This window comes from Cydia pomonella, chromosome 13 (assembly GCF_033807575.1).
Source record: "Cydia pomonella isolate Wapato2018A chromosome 13, ilCydPomo1, whole genome shotgun sequence".
NCBI lineage: Eukaryota > Metazoa > Arthropoda > Insecta > Lepidoptera > Tortricidae > Cydia > Cydia pomonella.
Window position 1 is genome coordinate 3447952 of NC_084715.1, and position 27698 is coordinate 3475649.

The 27698-nt window shown below is 36.2% G+C and overlaps 1 protein-coding gene across 2 annotated transcripts in view; it reads left to right on the top strand.

The window, feature by feature from the left end:
* Nucleotides 1-27698, top strand: part of LOC133523998 (fibronectin type III domain-containing protein 5) — a 240989-nt gene extending 213291 nt beyond the window's left edge. For both annotated transcript variants that reach the window (XM_061859757.1, XM_061859756.1), the window contains exons 8-9: nucleotides 24560-24747; nucleotides 26556-27698. In XM_061859757.1, coding sequence (XP_061715741.1) covers nucleotides 24560-24747; nucleotides 26556-26769 — 402 coding nt within the window. In that variant the 3' untranslated portion in view covers nucleotides 26770-27698. The remainder of the gene's footprint in view (nucleotides 1-24559; nucleotides 24748-26555) is intronic.

The following is a 27698-nucleotide window of genomic DNA, read 5'->3' on the forward strand; positions in this document are numbered from 1 at the left end:
GATTGGCACCCAAATTCCCCAAATTGTGTAGGTCCTGAATTATTTCTGTGGGTACTATCTAAAATTACGTGTCTATGCTAATAAGCTGATTAAATATAGACAGTTAAAACTGATAATCCGACACAAATTTACTAGATAACGCTGAAAATGTGCGAAAATACGCTGAAAATTGCAATGATTAGGGCTCACATTTGCCTGCTGTTAGTGGTAGACATATGTCAGATATTATGTTCCGCATATATTTGCTCTGAATAATATATTTTACTATGTATTTTTTTATTTTATATTATGAAGTTAATTAAGTTAAAATTTAAAAACAAAATATATTCTTATTTGCCCACCCTGTATATTTATACGTATACACCATTTTTGCCGACATAATACCTCAACAATGGAAAAGTTTTCTCATGTATACTGAAAGCGGAGTTTTCAGGCCTAATATGGAGATAAAAACTTCTTTATATATGCAGCAAGTAGCAAAAAAGTACAGTTTACTTTGGACAATTTTGCTATAGCTTACAGGCGAACATAGATTTACTTTACATATTACTTCCGCGAACATAGATTGTAATATAATAATATAATACAGGCGTTGTAAAGAAAAAGGTGTATGGTACAGGAATGCTAGGATAATTAGGTAATTGATCAAGATAGGATTAAGACTTCGTTCAGGACACATTCCTCTAAAAAAGTTCGCTTTTATGATGAAAAAAGAGCTATCCCCGAACTGCGAAGCTTGCAATGTTGTAGAGGATGTTCAACATGTATTGGTGGAATGTGTGCGGAACGAAGGTAAAATACAAATATTGTTGAAGTCAATAAAGCTTAATAGGTTAGATGTAGGCGCATTCCAAAGCATCTTGGCGACACCAAATTCAGAAAAGGCAAAGGAGATGTATTTATTTATCTATAATTCTATTAGTCAGTATACTGTCAGGCCGTGATTGATGAGTGATTGTAATTTACATAGTTTAAGGTACGATGGGACTGGCATAATCTTTAGATTAAAAGTCCCTAAATAAATAAAAGAATTAAAAAAAAATAGTAAAAATATATTTTAATGCTCAACTATAAAATCTTTAAATTTGCAATTGAATCAACACGGTAATTGCTATATTTTTAATTTGTCTTTATATATTTGACTAGCGACTAGCCGCGGCTGCGCGCGTTTTCTGATAGAAATAACAGGTTAGGACTTAGATCTGGATTAGTTATAGATCTGATCTTATTTGTAACCTGTTTTAAATCAGAATACGCCTGTTAGTTTTTGTTATCCTGCTATAACTAATGCGTGTTAGTTTGTGCTCGTGTCATCCACGATGACGCGCAGATTTTTCAAATCTAACCTTTAAAACCATGACAATAAGAAACAAGGCACCACTGACATATATATCTAACGTGCACTAAGAAAGGCTAGTTCAGTGGTGTCACTCGAATTCGAGCCAATCGTGCAGTCTAACGCAACTAGTTGCGACCAATCGCGCGCGTGATGCGGACTCATCAACCAATCGCGTTGCAGCGTTAGACTGCTCGATTGGCTTGAGTTCGTGTGCGTGACACTGCTGTACTGGCCTCATTCTTATTGTCCGTAGGGCCCGTCTTTAGATTTATATGTCAATGCAAGGCACGCGTCTTCGTGAATGACAGAATCTGGGGGCCTACCGCGAAAACCGAAATTCGCAAATTGCGGGGATCTTTCTCTTTTACTCTCATTAAAACGTAATTAGAGTGACAGAAAAATGCCCGCAATTGACGAATTTCGATTTTCCCGGTAGCCGCCCTGATTTGATGTCATTGAGCTCAATTCAAATTTAAAAAATGTTACGGTTTTTAACTAGTTTTGATGTCTACCTTGAAGATCGCTCCCGCTGATAGGTGCATATGAAATGAAGTAAAAGTAATGTGTGAGATACGCACAAATCACCAAAAGGATTGTCAAGGTCGTAACAAAATCAGATGAAAACGGTAACAAATTGTTGATGCAGAATCGTGCTCTGGGGTCGCAATATCACTCGTCGACTTTTAGTGTTAGGTTAACGAGAATTTGAAATAGAGATGGATTGTCAAAAAAAAACTTAGTAGCCACAGTAAATTTACTGCCATCTTTCAACACATGATTAAAACTTTTAGAACGCCATCTAATAGATCAAAGGCCAAATGGTATGGCGGCATCGTTTCGAGCGATGGCCTACGCCACTTTTTTTATTTTATTTTTTTATAATACGTCGGTGGCAAACAAGCATACGGCCCGCCTGATGGTAAGCAGTCTCCGTAGCCTCAAGCATTGGTGAGCAATAAATGATATTTTTATTGTATTGAATTTTCAATGTGACAAGGTACCACAAAGTGACACAGAAACAAAATAGCTTGACCATACCTACGAATAGTTAGGTATATGTTATGTATTAATAACTGCAAGTAAATTAGTAAACTTCCCGGAAAAGCAATTTGTTTTGTTCAACGCACACTGCTATATTTAATTGCTATGTGTCAATTACGTAACTACCGCTATATTTTGTTTCTTAGCTAATTAGAAACGTATCGTTGGTTCTGCGAGTTTTTATTTTATAAAAGATTTATATCTTATTACTTTTTGATATTTAACCAATTTAACAAGTATCAGTGAAAGAATAAGGATGAAAGTCAAATGGCATTCTAAAAGTTTTCATTATGTGTCGAAAGATGGCAGTAAATTTACTGTGGCTACAAAGTTTTCTTTGACAATCCACCTCTATTTCATATTATTTTTGTCGGTAGTGACCTTGCCTATAAAGCGGGAGTTCCCGGGTTCAAATTTTGGTAACGGCATTTATTTGTAATCACAAATATTTGGTCCTGAGGGCCTATCGCACGTTTGGCGTGTTGCCTCTCTGTCGAACTTGTAACTTCACAGGTAAATGTGACAGGGAGGCAACACGTCGAACGTGTTTCGCGGTAGGCCCATATTTGGTCCTGAGTTATGGATGTTTTCTAGGTATTTAACTTTATTATATATATTATAGGGTCGTTTAGTACCTACAACACAAACCTTATTGAGCTTACTGTGGGACTAGGTCAATCTGTGTAAAGTTGTAGTAGTAGTAGTAAACACTTTATTGCACAAAACAAGTACATACATAGATATAAGTGTATGGAAAGGTTATGAAAGTGAAGGAAGCGAAAGAGGTATGTCAGGATCGTAACAAGTGGAAATCCGTGGTCTCTGCCAACCCCTCCGGGAAATAGGCGGGATTATATGTATGTATGTAACAAGTACATAACACAGAAACAAGTGCGAGTCGGACTCGCACAGGAAGGGTTCCGTACCATTATATAAACGGTCACCCATCCAAGTACTGACCCCGCATGACGTTGCTTAACTTCGGTGATTGGATGAGAACCTCGAGATTGGAAAGCAATATTTATTTTATTCTGTTTTTAGTATTTGTTGTTATAGCGGCAACAGAAATACGCAATCTGTAGAAATTTCAACTGGCTAACTATCACGGTTCTTGACAGACGTGACAGACGGACGGACAGCGGAGTCTCAGTAATAGGCTCCTCTTTAACCCTTTGGGTACGGAACCTTAAAAATCAGTAAATCTGTACAAAGGCGAACTTTACCCCTTAATTGTCCTTTAATATTTATTATTATTTATTTATCATATCTGAGATCAAATTTATCCGACGTTTGATCGAAATTGAAATCATATTTTCTTTTTAATTGAATCGCATTGTAATGAAAAGCAACGATGACATTTGTCATCTGAACAAAATCTATCCAGAGTGGTAATGTTGGCCGAACGTTACTTGCAATTGACCATTAAACATTACAAATTGAACCGTAAACCGTAACGGACGGTGATACTTTACGGTTCAATTTGTAACGGTTAATTGTCAATTGCATTAACGTTTCGGCCAACATTGCAGAGTGGTTTCATTGAGTTTGGGTAAATTAGTATTCTTTTATTTATTCATGTTAAAGCATAATGTAACGTATAAGGTCAATGCGGTTAAGTGTGGCTGGCCTTCAGATTCGGGCCTGTTTATCCAATTGGTTAGTGTTTATTTTGAGTTTGAGAAGCGCTGATCAGGGATCGGAACCGGTTTTTTGCAAAAACATCGAAATAACCATATATTTCGGTTTATTTTATACTCTAAATGTAGGACTCAGTTGTGTTTTCAGATAACGACTTCGTATTCTTAGATTGCCTAATTAGAAATGAAGTAATTAACAAAGAACGAAAAAATACCGTTTTCGTTCCCATACAAAAAATACCGGTTTCCGATCCCTGGCGCTGGTGGCTTAGCGGTAAGAGCGTGCGACTTTCAATCGGAGGTCGTGGGTTCAATCAAGCCCCGGCCCGGCAGTTTTTCGCAACGTATGTACGAAATATCATTTGATATTTACCAGTCGCTTTTCGGTGAAAGAAAACATCGTGAGGAAGCTGGACTAATTGTCTGTGAAATATTGCGTTTATGTATATACTTGATGTACATTCTTCTTAATATTCTTAGATAAAATGTAAGGAATCGAATGGTACCCTTACCTCATTCCTTTTTGGAAGGTTAAAAATATACGTAAATTTTGAAACTTTCAGGTCCTCTATTTTTTTTATCATTACCATATGTTATTTTAATATAGACATAATTGCTCATTTCCTTTCTACTTTACTAGATTTTGTTATAAAATTCAACATGTGTCATCATCCCTATTGTAATTGTACATATTTCAGAACCATTCATATTTGATTGATAAGTCATCATATAGTTTGCAATAGCATTAGTGTCTTAGTGCGTTTTAGCTGTGTAGCCGTCATAAGTATATTATCGTGTAAGCACTTGTAATGCTACAGGATTAGTATCTTTCACACTTGACTGGGAACACATTATGCTCTTCAGCCCAGTGAATCCCACTTATCTTCCTAGACAGTTGCTTTATACTGAATAATGTCTGTGTTTTATCAGTAAATTGTAGCTATTCAAACAATAAGAACAAGGCTTTAGTATGTATATCATCCTCGTGTCCATCCCCATGTGTTATCCCATCCTCGTCGCCTGTGTTAGTTTGGAGGTTGGGAGGCAGGAAGATAAACAAACGTACTCGCTTATAGAAGTCCTGTAATCAACTGATCGCTCGGCCGTTGGACCCAGCCAGCGATTCTTAGCCTATACGTACATCCATATACTTATAGCTATAACAGTATGTTATGAATAGAATAAAGTAAGAACGGAAATGTGCTCGAAAAATAAGAAGTGGTTTGAACAGTAACTTGCCAGTGAGATAAAATTACTTAGGTTTCTCTCGTGGAGCGGGCCTGCGCTATTTTCTGTGATCTTCTTGTCTTCTTTCTCACAAATTAACGTCAAAGTAAAGATATAGCGGATAGCATTCTATTTGTTTTATTTTGTTGTTGGATTACTTGAAGATAATTTAGCGAAAAGATTTCTTCCTAAATTGTCATCCAAATGTCTTTTCTTTTTGACAGAAAGTTCAAATTTTATTGGCAGAGTTATATGGGTTGTAAAATTCTCACACGTCTTTTACTTTTATTTCCGTTTAACTTTACTTATTTACTGTTTTGAACTTGTTTTTGTTTCTAACGGATTAATTGTTTATTACTTAAATGATTTAAAAACGAGCACAACATTTAAAAAAATATTTTTGATTATATTAATGTTTTATATGCTTATTGTAGAAACTGTATTTTGAAATGTATTATTTTATCCCTGACTCTTTTTCAAATTTCTACCAAATTAATGATTTTATGGATTTAATATACAATTCTAAATAATAATCGATAGAAGTTTAAGTTTAGTTATGTTTAATAATTGTTAAAAGTTTAGTTATAATCTTTAACCCCCTTATTCAGAAACGTCTACTAAAGTTAACAAGCCGCTAATAATCGTTTGTCCCTTTCCGACAAATTGGTATGATGAGAAGGGACAAACGATTATTACCGGCTTGTCAACTTTAGTAGACGTTTATGAATAAGGGGGTAAAAGTTTTGAATTGAATTTAAGTGGCATTAACCAACGATATATAATATTAACTACTTGAAACAGCAAAACATTAAAGCTACCATACCTACATAACAGTTTCTAATTATACCTTTTTTGACAATTTTTTTTTTTAATATTATAGGACATTATTACACAAATTGACTAAGTCCCACAGTAAGCTCAATAAAGCTTGTGTTGGGGATACTTAGACAACGATATATATAATATATAAATATTTATAAATACTTAAATACATAGAAAACACCCATGACTCAGGAACAAATATCCATGCTCATCACACGAATAAATGGCCTTACCAGGATTTGAACCCGGGACCATCAGCTTCGTAGGCAGGGTCACTACCCACTAGGCCAAACCGGTCGTCAAAATTACATTTAGTAATTACATTTAGTTATTACTTTGTGTTTGAATAATTGCTCGCGTGACATAAAATTGCCTTTACATTCTAACATCGGCATAATTCTATAATTACTTTGACCTACCTTTCTAGTTTCAGTAGCAATGCATCCACTTGAAAAATGGTTTTGTTAACCTCATGTTACATAAAAGCATTGTGTATCACTTCACATGCAATGCCACGCTATTTATACATTGTATTTACCTTTACTGTATTTCTACGGTTATTTAATGCAAACTCTAATTATGAAATTATGAACACAATAGGTGTGGCGTGTAATTTAAAAGCATAATCAACTTAATTTGTTTTAATGAGGATTTCAGTCCCTGACTAATTGATTTTCGCGAATGTGCCCAGATAATTATTTAAGTAGAAAACTAAGTTAACTATGTAGATCGCTTGAACCCTGATGCTACTTTTAGCTAAATAGAAATTAATAAACGTATTCATAGTAAAGCTTCCTCAGTATCAGACTGTCTAACTATGGTTCCCAAACGTGTGCTAAAAATTAAACTAGAATCAAAAAGTTAAAACCCTTCGTAGAACGCTTGAGACCTCGTAGTTACTATAAACCCAGTATTTATTATGCAATTTGATCCATAAAATTCGTCCAAGCTTGCCCTTTCTAGACCAAAAGTAGCTAGATTACTAAAAAGCGATCTCAAATTGGAATGTTCTGTAGGGACACAGACCTCGGCCGTGGCTGTCCGTGTTGCTTAAATGGTGTGGTGCGCAGGATGTATGCTGCCTCCTGGATCGATGCTTCCAATATCCACGGCGGAGTGCCCGAGACTGCGGCTGTCAATTTGCATTGCTTCACGCAGCGCCCGAGGACCAAGCTCCGCAGGGTAGCTAGCGCAACCCCGCCCGCGAAGTCTCGCGGGCTTGCCCTCACTGCGAATGCCAGTGCTCCGGTTGTGACCACCAAGTAAGCCACACGCTTACAACGCGCAAGCTGGTTCACGCACAGCGATCAGGAGCGATCATTTTCTAAAAGTCCAACTGTGTTTTCAATGAGGCGAAGGAAGGAAGGGAAAGAGATTTAGGTGTTTCAACTTTGTAGACATATTTTTGGCGAATGGATTGTAGACTTTATTGGACATTGGGTTATTTGTTACGAGACCTGCACTTCTGCCAGATAACCGAAGCACTGTTCAAAATCTACTGCCACTTCTGCAAAAATATGTCCACAAAAATGATCAGGAACCATCTAAATTCTCCTGCGTCTCCGCTTCATTATGCCGGCCATGTTGACTACGTTAATTGCTTGATAATGACAAGATAAATCAACCGTATTTTTCTGCCTTTATATTAAAACACGGATGCTTTTTTGTCATTAATCACGTAATTAATAGCCATCATCGCTCTTGCTGTAAGTGGAGCATAAAGACACGCAGAATTTGACCAAACACAACACTGCACATTTTTTGGTACATCTTCTTTAACTTAAGTGTCATTGGTCAAACCCTGCATGTCCTTTCACTAATCTACTCTTTCGCCTCAGAGGAAGCCTTTAGGTACACTTCCGTTGGTTATAATCCCGATAAGTGTAGTACCTACCTAACGCCACGAAATAACCTTTGACCTTTTGTCACACCTAGACGGAGGAGTGTAGTGTTTCACACATTTATTAAATACACGAATGAAACAGTGCACGGTCTCGTCTGTAAACCTATAGCAATATAACTGGTCAAATGTGCACCGTATTTCAACAGAAGTACTGTTTACCAGGGATCAGTTAAATTAATGTGATTCGTGGCGTGTGATTTATATGTCAAAAAGCTTGTGAAAATAAGTAAAATACCTTATGTCCATGCAAGTCCATACTCGTTAAACCCATGCCTCAAACAAATCGTATAAAGGTTATATGGGTCACGATGATATTAAGTATACCTACTACGCATAACGAATTGAGTTGAACCAGTGTGGACGTATCTTTATACTTTACCCTCACAGAGACCTAAATTATTCCATTCTAATTTGAATTGTTCCATTCGAAGCAAGTTTTGATATCGAAGCAGCTGGAGGCTATAGAATTTTTGTTTTCATAATATTTATTAACACAAGCCTATTTTCGTTGGATTTTTCGAAACTGATTGCAACAATCCGTCTTCCATCAAGCACTCGTGTGTCACGTATTTGCTACTTGTTTACGCACTGTCATTTGAGGGAGTCCTGGTTCCAGATCTGGATCCAATCACAAAGCGTCACACCCCGGCACCTTCACTTGCACTTATGAAGATTTAAGCCAGAGTTCGATCGCTGCAATGTTGCACAGACAAATGTTAACCAGACGCACTTGAGAAACATTTCGTTGAGTGTTGTGAGTTGAATTTGATGACGCAGTAAGGTATTTGCAAGCAATAATGTCCTAAGATGCATATCGTAGTGCAAAACCTATATGCGTCTATTATTTACGAGTATCTTTTGTATATGAATGTAGGTAAATAAAACGGGGGCAACACAAAATGAATTTAGTACGTTGACCTCTCTGAGGTATAGGTTTCTGCCGTTATGGCCGACACACACGCACTTCATTGAACATGTGGCGACCCAATATAGAGCAACAATAAAAATATATGTAGACCCATAGAGGTTTATTCTGATTTGTTTTTATTATATTTGTTTGACATGTAGAATTTATTCTAGAAACAATCTAGACTAGTATTTTTTATACATTTTTTTTTTGTATGACTGTATTTTGTGAAAGTTTTAGTATTAAATTTGATCTATGAATTATAATCATTAGTATTATATATGGAATAATATTTACAACATCAATAAATTGCTCTGATAATTAGATTAAGATAATTATATGTAATACTGTCTTACTATTCATAAGTGCTTGTTGCTAGGCCTACATGAATAAAGTATATTTGAATTGAATTGAATATAGTAACAGGTTATGAATTTGATCTGAATTATGGATATGATCCGTCAGTATCAAAAATGAGTTTCTGGTTGAAGAAATGACTTTTCATACTGACACATAATATCCATGACAAATTCAAAACAAATTCATAACCTGTATTTTTTTTTCAATCAGAATACACCTCCTAGATTGTTTAAATATAATAATGGCACAATGTTTATAAATAATATATTTGACGTTAGCTAAAGGAAACAGCCACAACGAGCTGATATTTTTCGGTAGGTATAAATTGGAAGAAAGGATCCGTAGGGCTATGATGGTCGGCTCTTTATCATTTGTCACCATGCCTGTCACGTTCTAACAAGTATGTAAGTGCGAAAGTGACGGGAATAGTGACAAGTGATATAAATGGAACCATGATGCCACCGCTGGTGTCTCATTCGTGTCTCGTGGCTAATAAATATTTTGGGTTTAACCTCTCGAATCGGCGGAACGTGGATCCGCGCAGTAAACATTGAATTCTGATTAATTAATAATTAAAATTGAATAACTTGTAACGTGGATCCGCGTTCGCCATTCAAGAGGTTAATAAATAAATATTTGGCAACAATATTTATTACACCGATCGAACTAGCCCAAAACTAAGCAAAACGTGACGGTGACGATATACATAAGTGTAAAGATAAATACATACTTATACTTATAGATAAATAGCATCCGTGACTTTGGAACAAATATCTGTGTTCATCACACAAATAAATGCCCTTACCGGGATTCGAACTCGCCCCCATCAGCGTTATAGGCAGGATCACTACCCATTAGGCCAGACCAGTCGTCAAATCATTTTGCTGACTGTAGCTAATATACTACAACAGTGATTTTATAATAATACTTGCTGTAAAATGTTTCATTTTATAAGTAACGCTCAATGCCTACTTTGAATAAAAATTAAAAAAAAAGTTTCAACTAAGCGTACTGCAATCGTAACGATACATGCAGTTGCATGTTATTCAAATGCAACTGTTAAGTAAGAAATGAATGAAACGTTAAAACCCATTTACTTACTGATGTAAATTCTCATGTTCGATTAACATAATATGGCGATATCATGAAACACTAGGCGAGGCTAAGTTTGCATATATTACCATCGCGCTAAGCTTTCGCGATCCGTAGTTGCATATTTTTTCATTTCTGTCTTCAAAAATTGATATTTGTACAAACAAAAAAAAAAATCAAGGGTCGGCAACGCGCATGTAACACCTCTGGAGTTGCAGGCGTCCATGGGCTGCGGTGACTGCTTACCATCAGGCGGGCTGTATGCTTGTTTGCCACCGTCGTGGTATAAAAAAAAATTAAAATTTCACCGATTTACAAATAAGACAAAATCCTACAATGTTACGACTTATTACTTACTTATTTAATAAAGAAAAACTACAGTAATATTCGTCGCTCCAATACTGTCACGGTAAGAACTTTAAATGCGCAAACAAGGCAAATAAAGACATCGCCCGCGTCTACGCCGCAGCAGTAATTTTTTTTTTGACAATTCAACTGGTGTTAGTTCAATTTTGCGGTCTTTAACCTTCTTTTTCCTAGTCGGTGGGATCTGGAAGTACAATATGTCCTACTTTGCACTATCCTTAAAACGGATTGTTGGTCGTCCATCCGGTCGCTATTTCGCTTAGGAGTCATGTGCATGTGCCCCAACCAGCGCAAACGTCTCTGTCAAGGTGGCTGTAATACTGGGTAAACTTGCAATGGTGGTATAGTTGTGCCGTTCTCGAGAATATTCTCCATTTACTAAAGGGAATGTTCTCGCGCGAGAACATTCCCCATACAAAACGGAGAACATTCTCGAGAACGGCACAACTATAGATGCTAGTACCTTCTCGTTCGTGACTCGGTCCTTCCACGATTAGCGCAAACAAAATACACCTGCTAGGTTTCTTAAAGCTCTGTAGGCCGTGTGAACAAAACATGAATCTGCAGCACATGCACTTATGTAGACGAGTTTCTTTTTAATGCTCATGTCGGTGTGTAGTCGAACGAAATGTCGGGCTGTAAAAGGCCGTTTTATTGTTACGGCAGTATAACGAGTCACGTCACAAAGGAAATTTACACGCTACCATTTACATCAATTAAGTTTTTTACAGAGTTGATATTTAAAAGGCTTGAGTTTTTAGAACTTATGATCTTTCTGTGTAATAATAATTGCTTATTCAATATTCTCAAGACAGCCAGAATCCACAATGCAGGCTTCGTCATTCCAGCAAAAAAACATCCGCAGCACGCTTCGTCAAAATAAGCACAGTACTTACAAAACATATATCCACAACAGGTTTCGTCAGCTGCCTACCTAGTACCTAAACCAAACTTAATAAGAAATATGTACAACATTATCCCCCATTCTGATAATCACCCGACCAAATGTGCCAAAAATACTAGTGGCATTACCCCGCTGGCCAGTGATCTGTTGGACAAGGACAGAACCAGAGCGAGGGTCAGAAAGAGACGGGAGAGGGAGGGTGAGGATATCAGTTCTTTTTTGGTGACGGTGAACATCGTGAGCTAACTCGGTTACCAAATTGCAATGTGTTAACCTTCTGGATTGGAGTGTTGAGAGACACGAACCTAGCCACCGCCAGCGCCGCCATTCAATCGAAGTTACGCTCTGCTTTGAAAAGGACATTCTCAAATAGCAAGAAATTGTAAGGAGGTGCTTTTTGGTGGCGGGCCCGTAGCACCAAAAAAAGTTGTCATAATAATCATCACGTTAACTTATTTAATAACCTTCTTTCAAGCAAAGGTAGAATGGCGGAAAAGCGAAGCCATCACGTATATTAAACGAACATTTCATGAGTGCGACAGAGGCAGACTACAAATGAAAAAACCGGGCAAGTGTTCGTCGGAGTCGCCCACCGAGGGTTCCGTACTTTTTAGTATTTGTTGTTATATAGCGGCAACAGAAATACATCATCTGTGAAAATTCAACTAGCTATCACGGTTCATGAGATACAGCCTGGTGTCGGAAGGACGGACGGACAGTGGAGTCTTATGAATAGGGTCTCGTTGTACACTTTGGGTACGTAACCACTTTTGAGCCCCATAGGGGCCACAAAAACGTTAGCGGACTGGAAAATACAAAAAGCTACCTACAATTTAGGAGATGATTTACGAAACCACATTATTTCTAATACTTTAAATGACACTTGGCATCATTCCCATTTTATATGCGCGTTTTATATTTGACAAGCAATCTTTTATATTGTAGATTTATGTTTTCGTTTTCGTAAAATTCAATAAAACCACAAAACTGTAACGAGTTTTAGAAAGTTATTAATTGTTTGATTTTCATTACTTATGGGGCTTCATGAAAACTCTCTGTAATCTAGAAAACTGTAGCTTCATGAATATATTCGTCCTCCTTTTCCCAGCAATATATTTCTGCCAGCAGAGAGCGGTATTTGCTTACTTTCTGGTTTGAAGTGGCGTAAAAAACATATATAGTGATTTTTTTCCTCAGTTCAAATCTGTCAGAATTAAAGCACCTACGATCATTTTAGGCGGACATTTGAAAGTAAATAGTTTCATATCCCTTGAAACACAAAAATACACAACAAGAGTCAGACTTTAACTAAGAAATTGATGTCAATATGATCTTCATTTTGACATCACTCGTCCGTCCATGTCACTCGTATTTGGATCTGTCCCGGTTGCCATGCAAAAAATTTAATATCCTGACTAAAGTCCAGACATCACCCTAAAATCCTCACATTTTTTGGACCGTACTTCTCCAAAATAACCCAGTGAGCTACTAGCTTCTTCACTTGCCACCATATAGCATAACCTTCCCGTTCCTCTGCCCAGCTTCTAGTAGTTAGTTGAGGATTCTTAAAAAACCCTGACACTCGCCAGTCCCCCCGCAATCCTGAAAAATGACCAAAAATCCTGACATATCACAGAAAATCCTGACGTAGGCCCTTAGCCCCTTAATTTGCCACCATAAACCTGGTATTGCAGGTGTCCATGGGCGGCATTTAACAATCTCGTAGTTATACACTGGTAGAAGTAAGATGCACGATTAAAGAAGCACTAAACTTTGAATGCCGATCTAAGATATTCAATAATTATCAAGCTTTTGATCAATTATATTAGTTATTTTATCGTTAGAAGCGCTCTCTCTCCAACGTTAAATAACGACGGTAATCGACAGGTAACGTGCTAGAATATGATATAGATTATACGTCGTATATACAATCACTGCAGGTGTGGTTCGGGGCATTAAATTTCCACGAGTAAGGCGGAAGCTTAGATTAGTAAGTATCATTAGTCTATACTAATAATAACCTTTCTATGTTTACTATAGGTACGATCAAGGAATTTCATATTTTTGTGCCACATTTTATTTTTTCACAGTTTTTCGTGGGCAAACACGTACCAGTCAACTTCAACTTCAACATTTATTCAGCAAATAGGCCACAAGGCCACATTTACAACATGGCATTATAAAATAGAATTAATTGAAAATATTAATGCAAACTAAAATTGTTTAAAGTAAAAGTAAGTAAAGTATTATTTAATAGTGCTTAGTGATAATTAAATATCGAATTAAATGTTACGGTAGTAATGTTCTCTTACACTGAAAAAAATATGATCTATAGAGCACACATTAACTGCTTAATACGATATCAACAAATGTTTGAAAAACAGTAAAATACAACATAGTAACGTTAACTGTTTGAACATGTCTAAGTATTAAATAAACGAACAGTCACTACATTTTAGCTCCTCAGAACAGTGAAATTTACCGTCTTTTCGGAACAGTAAAATTTACTGTTTTGTTCGTTAGGCTCATATGGAACTGTTTAAAGCATTAAGCTTTAATGCAATTTCAATTGATCTAACTGTTTTTTTTTCTTAGTGTAACGGCACCGAAGTCCCTAGTTATATTGAGAATTCACCAGTAACAATGTGCTAACCCTCTAAACTATTTTTATCAACATACGACTGCGAGCGTGCCTAAAGATACAAATATATCTTATACAATAAAATGCTTATTTGCATCACTTTGTTGTGCTACGATATGCTTCAAGCGTACTGGGATCAATGTAGGTTGATTTCAGTCAAATTACCAGTGCATGCATGTCAGTTGAAATTAAACGTAGCTTTACATTTCAGTGAGCCCTGAATGAAATATTGATACGAAATTAGCTTTTGATAGGAAAATATTGTATTAAATTGAATTTGCTGTTGATGAAATAAGTTCAACTCATACGTTTCTAATCCTACATATACAAACTTGTTACTTACAATTATGTATCGAGTTTTAATTTTAGTTTGCATAATACTATTATAAATATAATTACAAATAATATATACGTACCTGGGCGACCGAGCTTTGCTCGGTTATAACTATTTATTGTAATTATGGTGGTCTATAGGTGATAATCTTAACTACATTTTTTTACTAAATTAAACTTGTCTAAAACAATAAAAATTAAAAAAAAAAAAAACTTGAACATATAAAAAAAAAAACAAAAGTTAGTCACCGGGCGAGATTCGAACCCGTAACACTCGTTTAGCAGTCCGCGTCTTAACCCGCTGGACCAGACGGACAGTGGCGGGCAACACGAAATTAGCGACCATATTCTGCGTCGATAAAAAAACGCATGAAAACTCGAGAACACGCGTTTTCCCAAACATAAGACTAATCTAGATAGATTGTATACCCCAAAAACCCCCATATACCAAATTTCAGCGAAATCGTTAGAGCCGTTTCCGAGATCACAGAAATATATATATATATATATATATATATACAAGAATTGCTCGTTTAAAGGTATAAGAATGAGGAATTTATTTATTTTTAGAAATTTTAAATCGACACTAATCCATGACATTTAAACTTCAATCGTAAACTTTGCTTATAAATGATAAATCTTAAAATTATACTTAGCAAACTTGCTGGTAACGTCTGTGCCCTTTGCCTCGGCATTTATTCCCTACGCTTCAAAACTGGTCGAGTCCAAGGCTCCAGTCAAAATGTAATAATAATTATTTTAAATATAACAGGTGTCGCCCTCTACAATTAAATGTTACGGTAGTAACACTTGACCTAGTGACTAGGCTTTGAAAATTTGCCCCTCTTCATATTGGGCATTTTCCATAGTTAATAAAAAAAGTACTTACAATGTGCCTGGGCTAGCATTGTTCATTAAATTCATTTCGTATCAGTATTGCGATACAACGAGGAAATGCCGCCAGCATCCTTGGTAAATTGCCTCAAGGGCCTATTTTAGATATAAGCTAGTTATAGTAATCATCTTTATATATCCATTATGTATATTGTTATTGTAAATAAATATGTATTTATATTATACAATAAATGATTAAGACAAATAAAAAAGTAGGTGGTTCTCAAGATATTCAGCGATGAGACAGACAGACAGACGGACGGACGGACAGAGTCGCACCATAAGGGTTGCTTTTGTATCTTTTTGGTAAGGAACCCTAAAAATTGTGTCAAAACACCTTTGGTATAAATAGTAGGTAAGTTCCGTTCCGACCTGTCAGCTTAGCGATCAAATACTGCAATGTAATGCAACTCGTATGCAAGTAAATGAGTCCTAATAATTATTCGTTTTGATTTCCATAAAACGTTACCCCTAAATGCTCGCAGCAAGGAGAATACTTAGCCTGACTACTGAATTACTCATCCGAGTCACGTATTTACTATTTGAACACGCATGCCGTGGAATAAAATATTGAAGTTCGTGTTTTATACTACCTACCTTCTTTTTAGGGTTCCGTAGTCAACTAGTCAATTAGGAACCCCATGTTTCGCCATGTCCATCTGTCTAAAATCTACAATAAAAATAAGGTACGTAACTCCCATAGAAAATGGTTTGTTTTTTTATTTTTATTTTAAGTTGGTATGGGATATTGTTGGATAGGTCTTTCAAAACAAATACAGGTTTCTCTAACAACCCTGTTGTAATAAAGTTTGTTTTCGGAAATAATTGCTGTGAAAGAAAAAAAAAACCGTGGGTTCAAAAGTATGAAAACAAATCGTAAAACAAGAGCTTAATAAATACTTTCAATGAAAACTATAGCAAACATAATCGGTCACGTCGCTTTTTAGTTATTGCAATAAACCTTTTTTCTTAGTAAAAAGTCGTACAAAGCGCTGCGAAGCGTTTATGCGCTTATAATGTTCAGAACCCTACACTGAGCATGGCCCTACATGATCTTGGCCGATTTTTTTAAAATCTTACCTTGTAAATAATTTTTTGCGGGTCTTGCGAAGATTAACCGCTTGTCTGTGTAGGTATGATAAGGATCCTGACCAATCTTTCAGTAATTTTTTAGTATTTTCCTATAATGATTTTTGACGGGTTGCAAGTACGTTGCCGACTTCTAAGGATGAGAGTACGCTCTATTCTTAAAGGTTTGATTATCAAAGCTTTTTTGTACTCTTACCTGCGCACAAAATGCATAAGAAGTATAGGTAAATACCGAAGATTTTTTAATAAAATCTATTTCACCACCTCCCACAAGTCAACCACAGTATTTATTCACGTTCATATATTATTACGGTGTTTCAAAAGCCCTCTAAAACGAATAACTTCTGTCGAGTACACCCTAACAATCTCGATAAAGTACCGCCATGGGTTATTAACCAGGCAATGGTCGCTATTAACATTAACTCTCACAACGCTTCTGGATAGTGAAATAAAGATCCTAACCGCATGTGGTGTAGGTACAGTCAACCAATTAGAATCCTAGGCCACTATAGAACCTTGTCGCTTTAACTACTAGATACTTGACACGCATCACTCAATAAGCACTGTCGTAGAAGTCATTATGGCATGGTTCTATAGTGGCCTAGGAATCAAATTGGTTGACTGTACATACATTAAATCACTGTTCCATGAAAAAGGAAATAGGTTGAAAATCAAGAAGATATAATGCACTGGTATCTCAACAATTTGTAAAAAATACATTTTTACAGATATTTATGGGGTTACTTTATCGCACTAGTGCGATAATTAGCACATTTTGTAACTATATCGAAAATTTAAAGGGCCATAAATGTACTCTAAAATGTTGTATGATATATGTGCAAATAGGTAATTGTAATGTTTTAATTTATCACCACTCGTTGCGAATTTCTTATTTTTCACACGTATACCGTAATGTACCTAATATACCGAAACGTATGTGTTCTTTTTGAGGGAAAATATTATTATTAAATACGTTAATTATTTTAATCACAGTCAAAATACTAATGTACTTTGAAAATCATAACTATAACACTTAGGACATGAACTACGGCCCTTGTTTACATAAGCGTACCATAAACAAACAGTTTTTGTAGAAGCAATTCCTTCATAAGTTATAAACGCGCATGTGACACCCTTGTAACCCACGCCACTCGCCTTTATTGACCCTTCTTATGCAACGGTTGCATAAATTACTATTACAAAATTCCCTTGTTCATAAAGCTTAAGTATTTGTATTAGGCCAGGAAATGAATGCTCAAAAAAAGTTATAGTGGGAATGCTTGGAACACAATTTTTGACTTCGTAACTTTGTTTGGACTAGTTAGGAGGTGAACATATCAAAAGTCCCCGACCGTAGCCCTTGAGCCGATGGGGAGAGATGGTTTGAAGGCCCCATTTTTCGGTTTTTCAATTATATCTTGAAAACTTTGCGTCTTAGCGACATGACTACTTACACAAAACGAAAGTTGATTAAAGCTCTCTCCCCCCGGCTCATGGGCTACGGCCGGGGTTTTTGATATGTTCACAGTCAGTGTTCGAAGTCGAAAATTGTGTTCCAAGCATTTCCCTCTATACCTTCTTATTGCTTGGCCCTTAAAATACACACGGCCCGATCCGAAGAATGATTAAGACACGTTTAAGATGTTGGAAAGATTTTTAAAAGCTCTATAACTAAACGACATGTCAAAATTGACGTTTATTTCGATTCCGCTGTGATCCCAATAAGAGCTATCTACGATATTTGTAACGTCAAAGTGACATTAGTTGCCCGAATCGAGCTGCTTCTGTCAATTATACGACATACAAACGATATCTAAATGAGAACTTTTCGTTATCGTATTTCATTCTTCGAATCGGACCGACAATATTTATGACCAGATACGGACGTATAAGTTACAGCTTTTTGAAGTTAGCATTTTTGAAGTTTGTAAATAACGGATAGTAAATATTTATTATTTGTTACCATAACATTCCTAACCTCAAAACCGCGTGTCTCTAAATCTTCCTTCGCGTAGCGTATGCAAATATCTAGGAGGCTGATTCTAATTTCAAAACTTGGTATAGTTTTGATCTTATGTAACGACCTAGACACGGCACGCAGTGCATCTCATTTGTACCTATAATGGTTCCTACAAACGCCACAGGGGTGCCGTTCAATTTTAATACAAACTTTTAGCATAATTTCATTTAACTACTATTGAAACTCATAATAAACATTATGTATAAAAACAAAACATATAAAGTTGTTAGTCATACTAATTTAATGACAGAATGCTCTATCATCATAAAAACATTCTTCATAACAATCCTTAGGAATAATTTTACTTGTTATAACATACATTTCGTATAATAATTAAAATATAGTACTAAATTTTAACGAATGGTGACATAGTGTTCTATGATAAATATACTTGGTGTCAATCAAACTATTAAATTATACAACAATCTACCTATTCAACTTTAAAGCTGGTCGCCGTTAGGTACGACGACGAGCGAAGCGAGGAGGAGTGTTAGGTAGAACTGCGACCATATGGGGAGAACCATATGTCTTGGAAATTGTATTTTTGCTTGTTTATTTTCACTAGGCGTTTATATGAAGTTTATCTGAATCCTTTAGGAACCACAAAGGTTCCAACTCACACTGGCCGCTGCTTTGCGGTAAAATATATGTCGACAGACGTAAAGTACGGATGTAGGTAAGTTTGACGCTTAGAAAAATCGATTATGTTCCATGCAAATATAATGTTTTATGTTTTTTTATTAATTAGTAATTCAGTGTTGTTAAACTTTCAGCAAACTCAATCAAATAAAGTTTATAAACGATTTCCCGTGGTTTGATTGTGAAACCACACCTTCAACATTATGCTGTTGGTTTTCATGAATAAAAAACGTTCTGAGTATAAAATAGTATACAGAGTGAACATTATACTGGTTGCCTGTTATGCAAATACATTACTATGCTACTAAACTATAATTACTTTCGAAATTATGCAATTCGTTTTTATTGTATTTGTTTTTATACCAAATCATAATTTCTGCATATCAAAATTATGCAATTCAAATTATGAAAAATGAAATTTCGCAAATTGTTATTATTAAAAACATTACACACCCACGCCACAGTCATAGTCGTCATAGATAATAGCATGCGATTTGCAATACATTGCCGCATTTGATTGATCGATTGAATTTGTTGCTTCAACACAGCCGGCAATTATCCAATATTGCATGCCATTCTCTGCAAGAGTTTTAAATGCGAGCGAAATTCTTAATGACCCTCAACACGCTCGTGGCGAACAGTCAATACAGGTGATTCGGGAGACGTGAGCAGGATCAAGCCTGTGCATTCAGTACCCCTAGTATAGTGTAAATTTGATCGACATCATAACGTGACGACCGCGTTTGCGTTAAGTCTCATTTTGTATAGGATTTTGAGTTTCCAAAACGTCCCGCTTGGCGCGCTCTTTCTTAATCCAATACAAAATGAGACTAAACGCAAAGGCGTACGTCACGTTTCGAAATCGAATTTATTTACACTAGGGGTACAGTAAGTTATAAGCAACTGTTTCGTACCACTATTTGTGAGATTAACGTTAATTTAATGTTTACTGTTCAAAAAAAAGTTTTATTTTTTAAAGACTATTTTGTGATCACCCTCTTTGTTTTATCCATGACAAGTGACAAATGGATTGTCATTGGAGTCTGGTAACTTTTGAAAAATCGTATCATACTCTCAAGACAAGTGTGACATTTAATTTTTTTCATAAAGTGCTATCATAACGGTTAAAGCAGTTTTATGTTTGTTAATCAAGTGTTGTAGGGTGTACATGAAAAAAAGCGTGATTATTTACTTAAATATCACACGGTAAACGATTCATTAACATTTACTGATTGTGTAGGCTTAGTCCAGCTCATGCCTCATGATCGTGATATATCAAAACAAGATTAAAACTGTAACAAATTGTGATCAGAATCGGCATACATATTTACAAGCAAAAACCAAAACGGCTCAGTTTTATTTCCTTATAAACCAAACTCGCGGATCGCGTGCTTTTCAATGACAGTTCTATCAAAGACTGAGAACGTGGACACGTGTTATACAAAATTAGATTCTGATGTCTTTAAAATAAGCGTTTTGTGTAAGTTTCCCTGTTTGCGGTTGGAGTGGATCCAATATGTCGCTGTCACAAATATTGTGCGTGTGACATGAGTATGACACTTGTGTGACACGCGAATCAACAAAAGCCTGCGAACTTTTTCCGACACGTTTATAGAAAAAATGTGACGGACTTTCTTCTTCTTTCTCATAAATAGGTGGCGCTACAATACCTAGAATACTTGAGAAAAAAATCTAATCATAGCGTACTTCACTCCACCAATAACGCCTAGGTTCTTAGCTACTCTAGCGCTACTCTGGAGAGATTTGAAACTATTATTTATAATTTTGCAATAATTCTGCCTAAGGAGTTTCTGTTCCTTGCCTCTATCTTCCATAGTTCTATATGATGAGTCTTTTGAGGGTTTCGTAGTCACCTATAGGTAGAAACCCATATAGTTTCGCCATGTCCCTCTGTCTCTGAAATCTGCAGTTTGGTCTAAATACATTAAACATGCATGACAACAGAACGGTAAAATAAAAACTACAAAAAAAAATTTGAGGTACCTCCCATTTAAAATGTTTTATACATTTTTTGCTTTAACCCAATAGTATGAGGTATCGTTGGATAAGTCCTTCAAACGAATAAGGGTCTCCAAAATCCACTTTTTCATAAATTTAATATTTACGGAAATAATCGCTCCGAAAGAAAAATATGTTACTCCCCCTTCTAACTTTTGAACCATGGATCCAAAAAACATTTAAAAAATCGTGAAAGTCATGAGTTATTGCACAAAAATATTCTCTTCCTAGTAAAAAGACGTACAAAGCGCTGACATGCGCTGCGAAGCTACTCCCGTACTCCTCGTCCTAATACAACGCGACTTGACGCGGCGATTATCACAAATTCGCGCGAATTTTCACGCGAACGCGCGATTAAACATATTGAACTCGAATAGGTGTCCTAATTGACAATCGCGCGACCAATTAGGACACTCATTCGAGTTTTTTGCATTAATCGCGTAGTCGTATTAGGACTAATGCTTGTAATTTTATGAGAACTAACCCATTTTTTAAAAGCTTTTATTTAACTTGCCCTGTACTGTGTTATAGGTAATTAGTATATGTCAAATCTTATAAGCTAAATTTGACCTACTTATCGCATTCCGATCGAGCTGAAACTTTGCATACACATGTTAATCGGATGACACTCTCACGCACGGAAAGAAAAGTACAGTCAGAGATAAAAATTTGTACCAAAAATGAAATTTTCGCCAATAAATTATTCATGTCCAAATAAAATTTCAAGCCGTGATCATAATCAACAAGTTTTTAACAAATACAAATTATTTATTTGCCAGAAAACAGGGATTGTAGATGGTGACATAAAGTTTGTTGTACAGTGTACTCGACTCGCAATTGAGCATGCAAATATTACAGTCACAAAATTACTTCAATATTGTATATATTAATAATATCTTTATTATATTACGCTGTTTGATAAAGAAAGTTTAGCTTATTGTTCATGGAGTTAGTTAAGCACGTAGAGCAAGTTATTCGCCAGAAATTTTCAGGAAATGTTTTAGTTGGAACGTTGAAACTACGTTTTATCCTTGTTGTAGAGCCATCTGTGCAACGAAACAATAACTAGTTTGGAACTCAGTTTTACACCGCGTATTCGGGTAGTTTTAATTGTTTATAAACAGCATTGTAAATAATTGCAGGCTAGAATTATCTAGAATACGGTATAAGAGACAACAGATTGTAAAAAAAAATTTGAAACAATTGAAATTGAATTGACGTTTAATGCTTTAAATAGTTCCATGTGAGCGTATCGAATAAATAAGTAAATTTTATTGTTCCGAAAAGACACTAAATTATACTGTTTTTGAGTAACTAAAATGTAGTGACTGTTTGTTCATTTTTATCGTTTTTTCTAAACTTAGAAAATATGTTTAACCAGTTAATGTTACTGTTTTGTATTTTACTGTTAACATTTGTTGTTAGTGTATAAAACAGTAAATCTTAATGAAAATCACTTGAAAGAGTGCTAAATAGATTATATTGTGTAAGTGCAAGGTAACTAGAGTTAGACCAAGATAAGTCTGCAACGATTTTGATAATGCAATGCAAGTGTTATTTGAAACGTCAAACTTGTATGAAATTATGATGTATAAATAACACTTGCACTGCGTGTGCTATCAAAACCGTTGCAGACTTATCTTGGTCTATACCTTACAATTTATAATCTTAGTAGGTAAAAAGGAAAATTTCACCGTTAATACAAATATTTGTAGTATCGCTCGCAGGCGTATATGCCTGATAAAAACTAAATAGAGTAACTGCTATTCGGCTACTACAGATAATTTGGTCTTTATTATTTTCAATACCTGTATTCCGTGATGTCTTATTGTCTAATATATCTAGTTTAACCCTTTTCCAGGCATATTACGATTTATCGATCACATACGCGCCAATAGAAGTTCAACTTTAGTATTCAGATTTAAGGTTCAAATTAGATTGCACTTTCGGAAAATATGACTTGTCTTCAAATATGACTTGCCTTCAAATGAATCATCAAAGCTGGATTAATTGGAATATATTTGTTTTTTTTTTTGGGAAATCCTATTGTATATTAGTGCGGCCTGGAAAAGGGTTAAACTAAAACTATACTCGCTCCGTGAGGTGTAAATCTCGCGTTAAGCTTACAAATTATAAGAGTGAAAAATAATTAGTTCGTTAAATCATTATCACAGTGAACTACCAATGGTCTCAAGCACCTTTTGGCGGTTAAGTCCTTTATGCCAATTTCCGCATTAAAAAAAACCATAAACTCGATCGACGAAAATATTCTGTTTAATTATAGAATCTGTACCCCTAGTGTAACTATTTTCGACAGCGAAACGTGACGTACGCGTTTGCGTTAAGTGTCATTTTGTATGAGATTTTTGACTTTCCAAAACGTCCCGCTTGGCGCGCTGTTCAAAAATCCATACAAAATGAGACTTAACGCAAACGCGTACGTCACGTTTCGCTATCGACTAAAATTACACTAGGGGTACTGGTCACAAATTTTCACAAGAATTGGTTAAGAATTGAGATCTGTAGAGGGGAACATCCGGACATACGAAAGCAAAATGCGAATTTATTAAAAATTAAAACAAAGACCTTCGCTAAACGCTTCGGTCAACGAATACAAGTACAAAACACTGTAAAATATGTATGAACCCTTTCATTATTAATGAATAATCGCGCAAAACACTCAAACAAAATAGCTTTATAGGTATTGACATGCTAGCTGAACAGTTCAGTGCACCTTTAAACAAACTGTTTGAATAGATTTATTTTTGAAATAAAATTTAAATCTATTTATCGACGTATCTTCAAAAAGCTTTAGTACTTTAGTGCACTTCAACACGTGATTTTCATAATGCAAGCTTTTTGTCACTTTGTTCATATCCCTTCAAATGGCGCCAGTTTATATCTTTTTGATCCGACCACTCACGGGTTGGGGGCCACTTTAAGGGATAATGCAATTTTTGTTCTACTGCAAGATTTTCATAGGATAGGACTAGTGATTTAGAAAGAAATAAGCAATACATTACGGCTTAGGATAGGCTAGATCATCTAAATTCCAGCGATTGATTTAATATTTTAAGATATGTATCAAGAATTTTAGTCACAGCAAATCTGCCCACAATAGTGTGCGCATATCTTATTGACAACCATAAAATAAAGTTGGAGGTATAAGGGCCATTCCACAACGTGACTAATTTTTTCTTTTCCTCACAAAGAAAAGTGTCCTCAGCATAGGTACTTGGCATTAGCCACATAGCCTCCTAGCCAAAACCTTGAGACAATTTCGCGAAGACTATTTCCAAAGTTACTCTATCTCTTTCCCTTTCCAGCACATGCGTTGGTCACACACTCACACGCAGAGCTTGGAGTGCGAGGAACGGCTGCTGGCGCGCTGCAGCCGGCCTCGGGTCAACTCGGCTATCTTCGTGTCGGCCGAGCCTGCGGGCTTCGCTGGCTTTGACGCGAGCGAGTTCTTGAGGAGGCACGGCTCGCAGTCCAAATTGTGTCGGAAGGCTAGGTGAGTAGGATTATACTAACCATAATATCAATTGGCGACTGGAGTCTATTGCTATCTCTTTCATGTTTGTTCAGACCTAGCGATATTGAAAGCGATAGCATTAGGACTTCAGTCGCCACTTGGTACCGCGTCTGTAATAGGTGAAAGGGACTTGAGCACAAACGAGTCGTTCGCGAGGTGGGCAAGCGGGTTTATAATTTCTAAAACGTCCGTCGTTACAAAAGGTGTGTGTGTGTGATAGATTCCTCAAAAAACCCAGTTAATATGAACTACTACTGTATAGGTGACCGAGATACTACAATGAATGAATGAATCTTTGTTTTCAGGCATACTAGCATACATATTATTATAAAATATATCTAAAAATAATTATGACTGCGATGCAGTTCCCAACCCCGCAGTGTCAGGGAGCTTAGACTTGGAAGGAACTTGACTCTTCGGCCAAAACTCCTCGTTGGTAAAGGTCGCTAGGTGTTCAGTCGGAACACTCATCACAAAAGAATTAAAATTCACATTGTGTCGACATTCCAACTTCACGATCCTCAGGGCGAATCCAGACCATACCTAACCCTCGTTAGGTAGTGTAAACAATATGATAACTAACTAATAGGCCTACTTGAAACATTTCAAACCTTTATTAATATAAAAGGACTTAATCATTATTTAGTACCATTCGCGAACTAGTATATAGGTATAAAATATTGCAGAAGTAATATTAAATGTTACAAATGACGCACTGAATATAAAATAACTAGCTAAAATCCCTAGAGTTGATTTACAATTATTTGAAAGTAGTTTTTTCCCTTAGGTTTGCTGCAATAAAAATAAGTGTATGTCATTATTTTAAATTGAAACTCGCTTTCTAATCTATTTTTGCAGTTAATAAAAAGTCGATGGTTTGTTTTGATTAATGTTTAATATTTTATCTAGAAGCGAGTCATTGAGTGGAGTTTATTGAAATATAACGAAAAGTTATATTAAAAATATAATCGGTAATTTTTTTATATGGGCCAATTGAAAAATAAACATGGTCCACCCGATTGAAAGCGGTTATCGGACCCCATAGAAGCCCCAGGGCTGTCTTTATATACTTTGTTATGTAACTATGTAATATAATCCCTTGAGAATTTCACGGCACAAGTTCTATCGCAAATAATGGTAGATTCAATTTTAAAAATAGTAGTGGCCAATAGTTGGACAATTAAGTAAGTTGGAGACAAAAATATATTTTTTAATACTACGTTGGTGGCTTTTCGGTGAAGGAAAACATCGTGAGTAAACCGGACTAATCCCAATAAGGCCTAGTTTACCCTCTGGGTTGGAAGTTCAGATGGCAATCGCTTTCGTAAAAACTAATGCCTACGCCAATTCTGGGGATAAATTGTCAAGCGGACCTCCGGCTCCCATGAGCCGTATCAAAATGCCGGGATAACGCGAGGAAGAAGAAGACTACTTTGGTGGCAAACAAGCATACGGTCAGCCCCATGATAAGCAGTCTCCATAGCATTGGTACTCCAGAGGAGTTACATGCGCGTTACCGACACTCCACACCCTCGTTGAGCTTTGGCAACCTTACTCACCGGCAGGAACACAACACTATGAGTACGATTTAGTTTTGGCTCCGATTTTCTGTAAGGTGCAGGTATTTCCCCAGTTGGGCTCGCTGCTCTAGATCTGGAATGACATCCGCTATGCTGTGTCCTACTACACAAAGCGAGATGGTATTCACAGTGCTCTCTTTTGGACATACTTTAAGGACATACCCGGGTCCAAGGTACTCCATCTTTATTCAGTTTTGTATTTTGCAGATCCGCCGACAACATCCCTCTAACATCAATGAGTGATTCATCAGAGCGCCTTTGCAAAGCCAAGGCGCCCCGCGAAGAAACCATCAGCGAAGAAGCAAAATCAGATGACACGGGCAGCGTCGAAACAGTCAAACACTTCGGCTTGCCCATCCTCTCCGTCTCTGGACCCTCACCCCCCGACGAGGACTATGACCAGATAGATGAGTATCTGTAGCATTTCCACACCAGTTTCCAGCTCAAATACGTGCTGGAAAAGCTGAGGCCCCCCTGGCCTAGCCCCGCACAAAGTCCTTGAGACTTCTGCACTGGACTTCTTGTGTTTCGTTTTGTGATAGCCTTTAGACGTGACGAACGGATTGCCGTGTCTAGTGGGACCATAGTCTTTAGTATGGTGCGTGATTCCAGTTTATATCCTGTGGTATTTTCCTCTCCTTTACATGTATTTATTGTACCTATCCAATGTGTGTTTATCATAAGTAATACGACAGTTTTAATATTCACTTTAAATATTATAGGGTAGACGACTAATTTGACTTTTAAAATAATTGTAATAATGTCAATGTGGTAATATAAAGAAGTTTATAGTTTAAGAGCGGTGCAATGTTGCGCTTCGGGCGCGGCGTATATAGTGATGCAACTATCCTCTTTGTGGTATTTCAAGTCTCTCTGGGACGTTTGTAAAATATGTCAAATACCCTATTTTAGATAAGGAATGCACAATAATTACTATAATATTACTATTAACTAACAGTGCCACTCTAAATTTAAATAAGCAATTTTGGTGTAAGTTGTTTGTACTTTACGCTTTGTAAATTGCTTTAGGTAGTCTTATTTATTTCATGGGCAATTTTTATAGGCGATTTTTTTTTCGTCAGGTTTTGATAAATTTTGGTAAATAAGAAAAGCTCCTAATTATGGGCGGAATAAATTTAGGAGATAGACAAAAGTATGCAATATTCCGTCGAATTCTCATAGGTTTTCGTATATCAGAGGAAGATTTTGTAGGACACATTTACGTGGACATTATACGAAAGTATATTGTACAGAATAGGGAACATCAAATTTTATCAATATCTGGCGAAAAAATCATCAACAATAACAAGTAAAAAATTGTCCCTATGTTTTAGAACACTGTAAAAAATT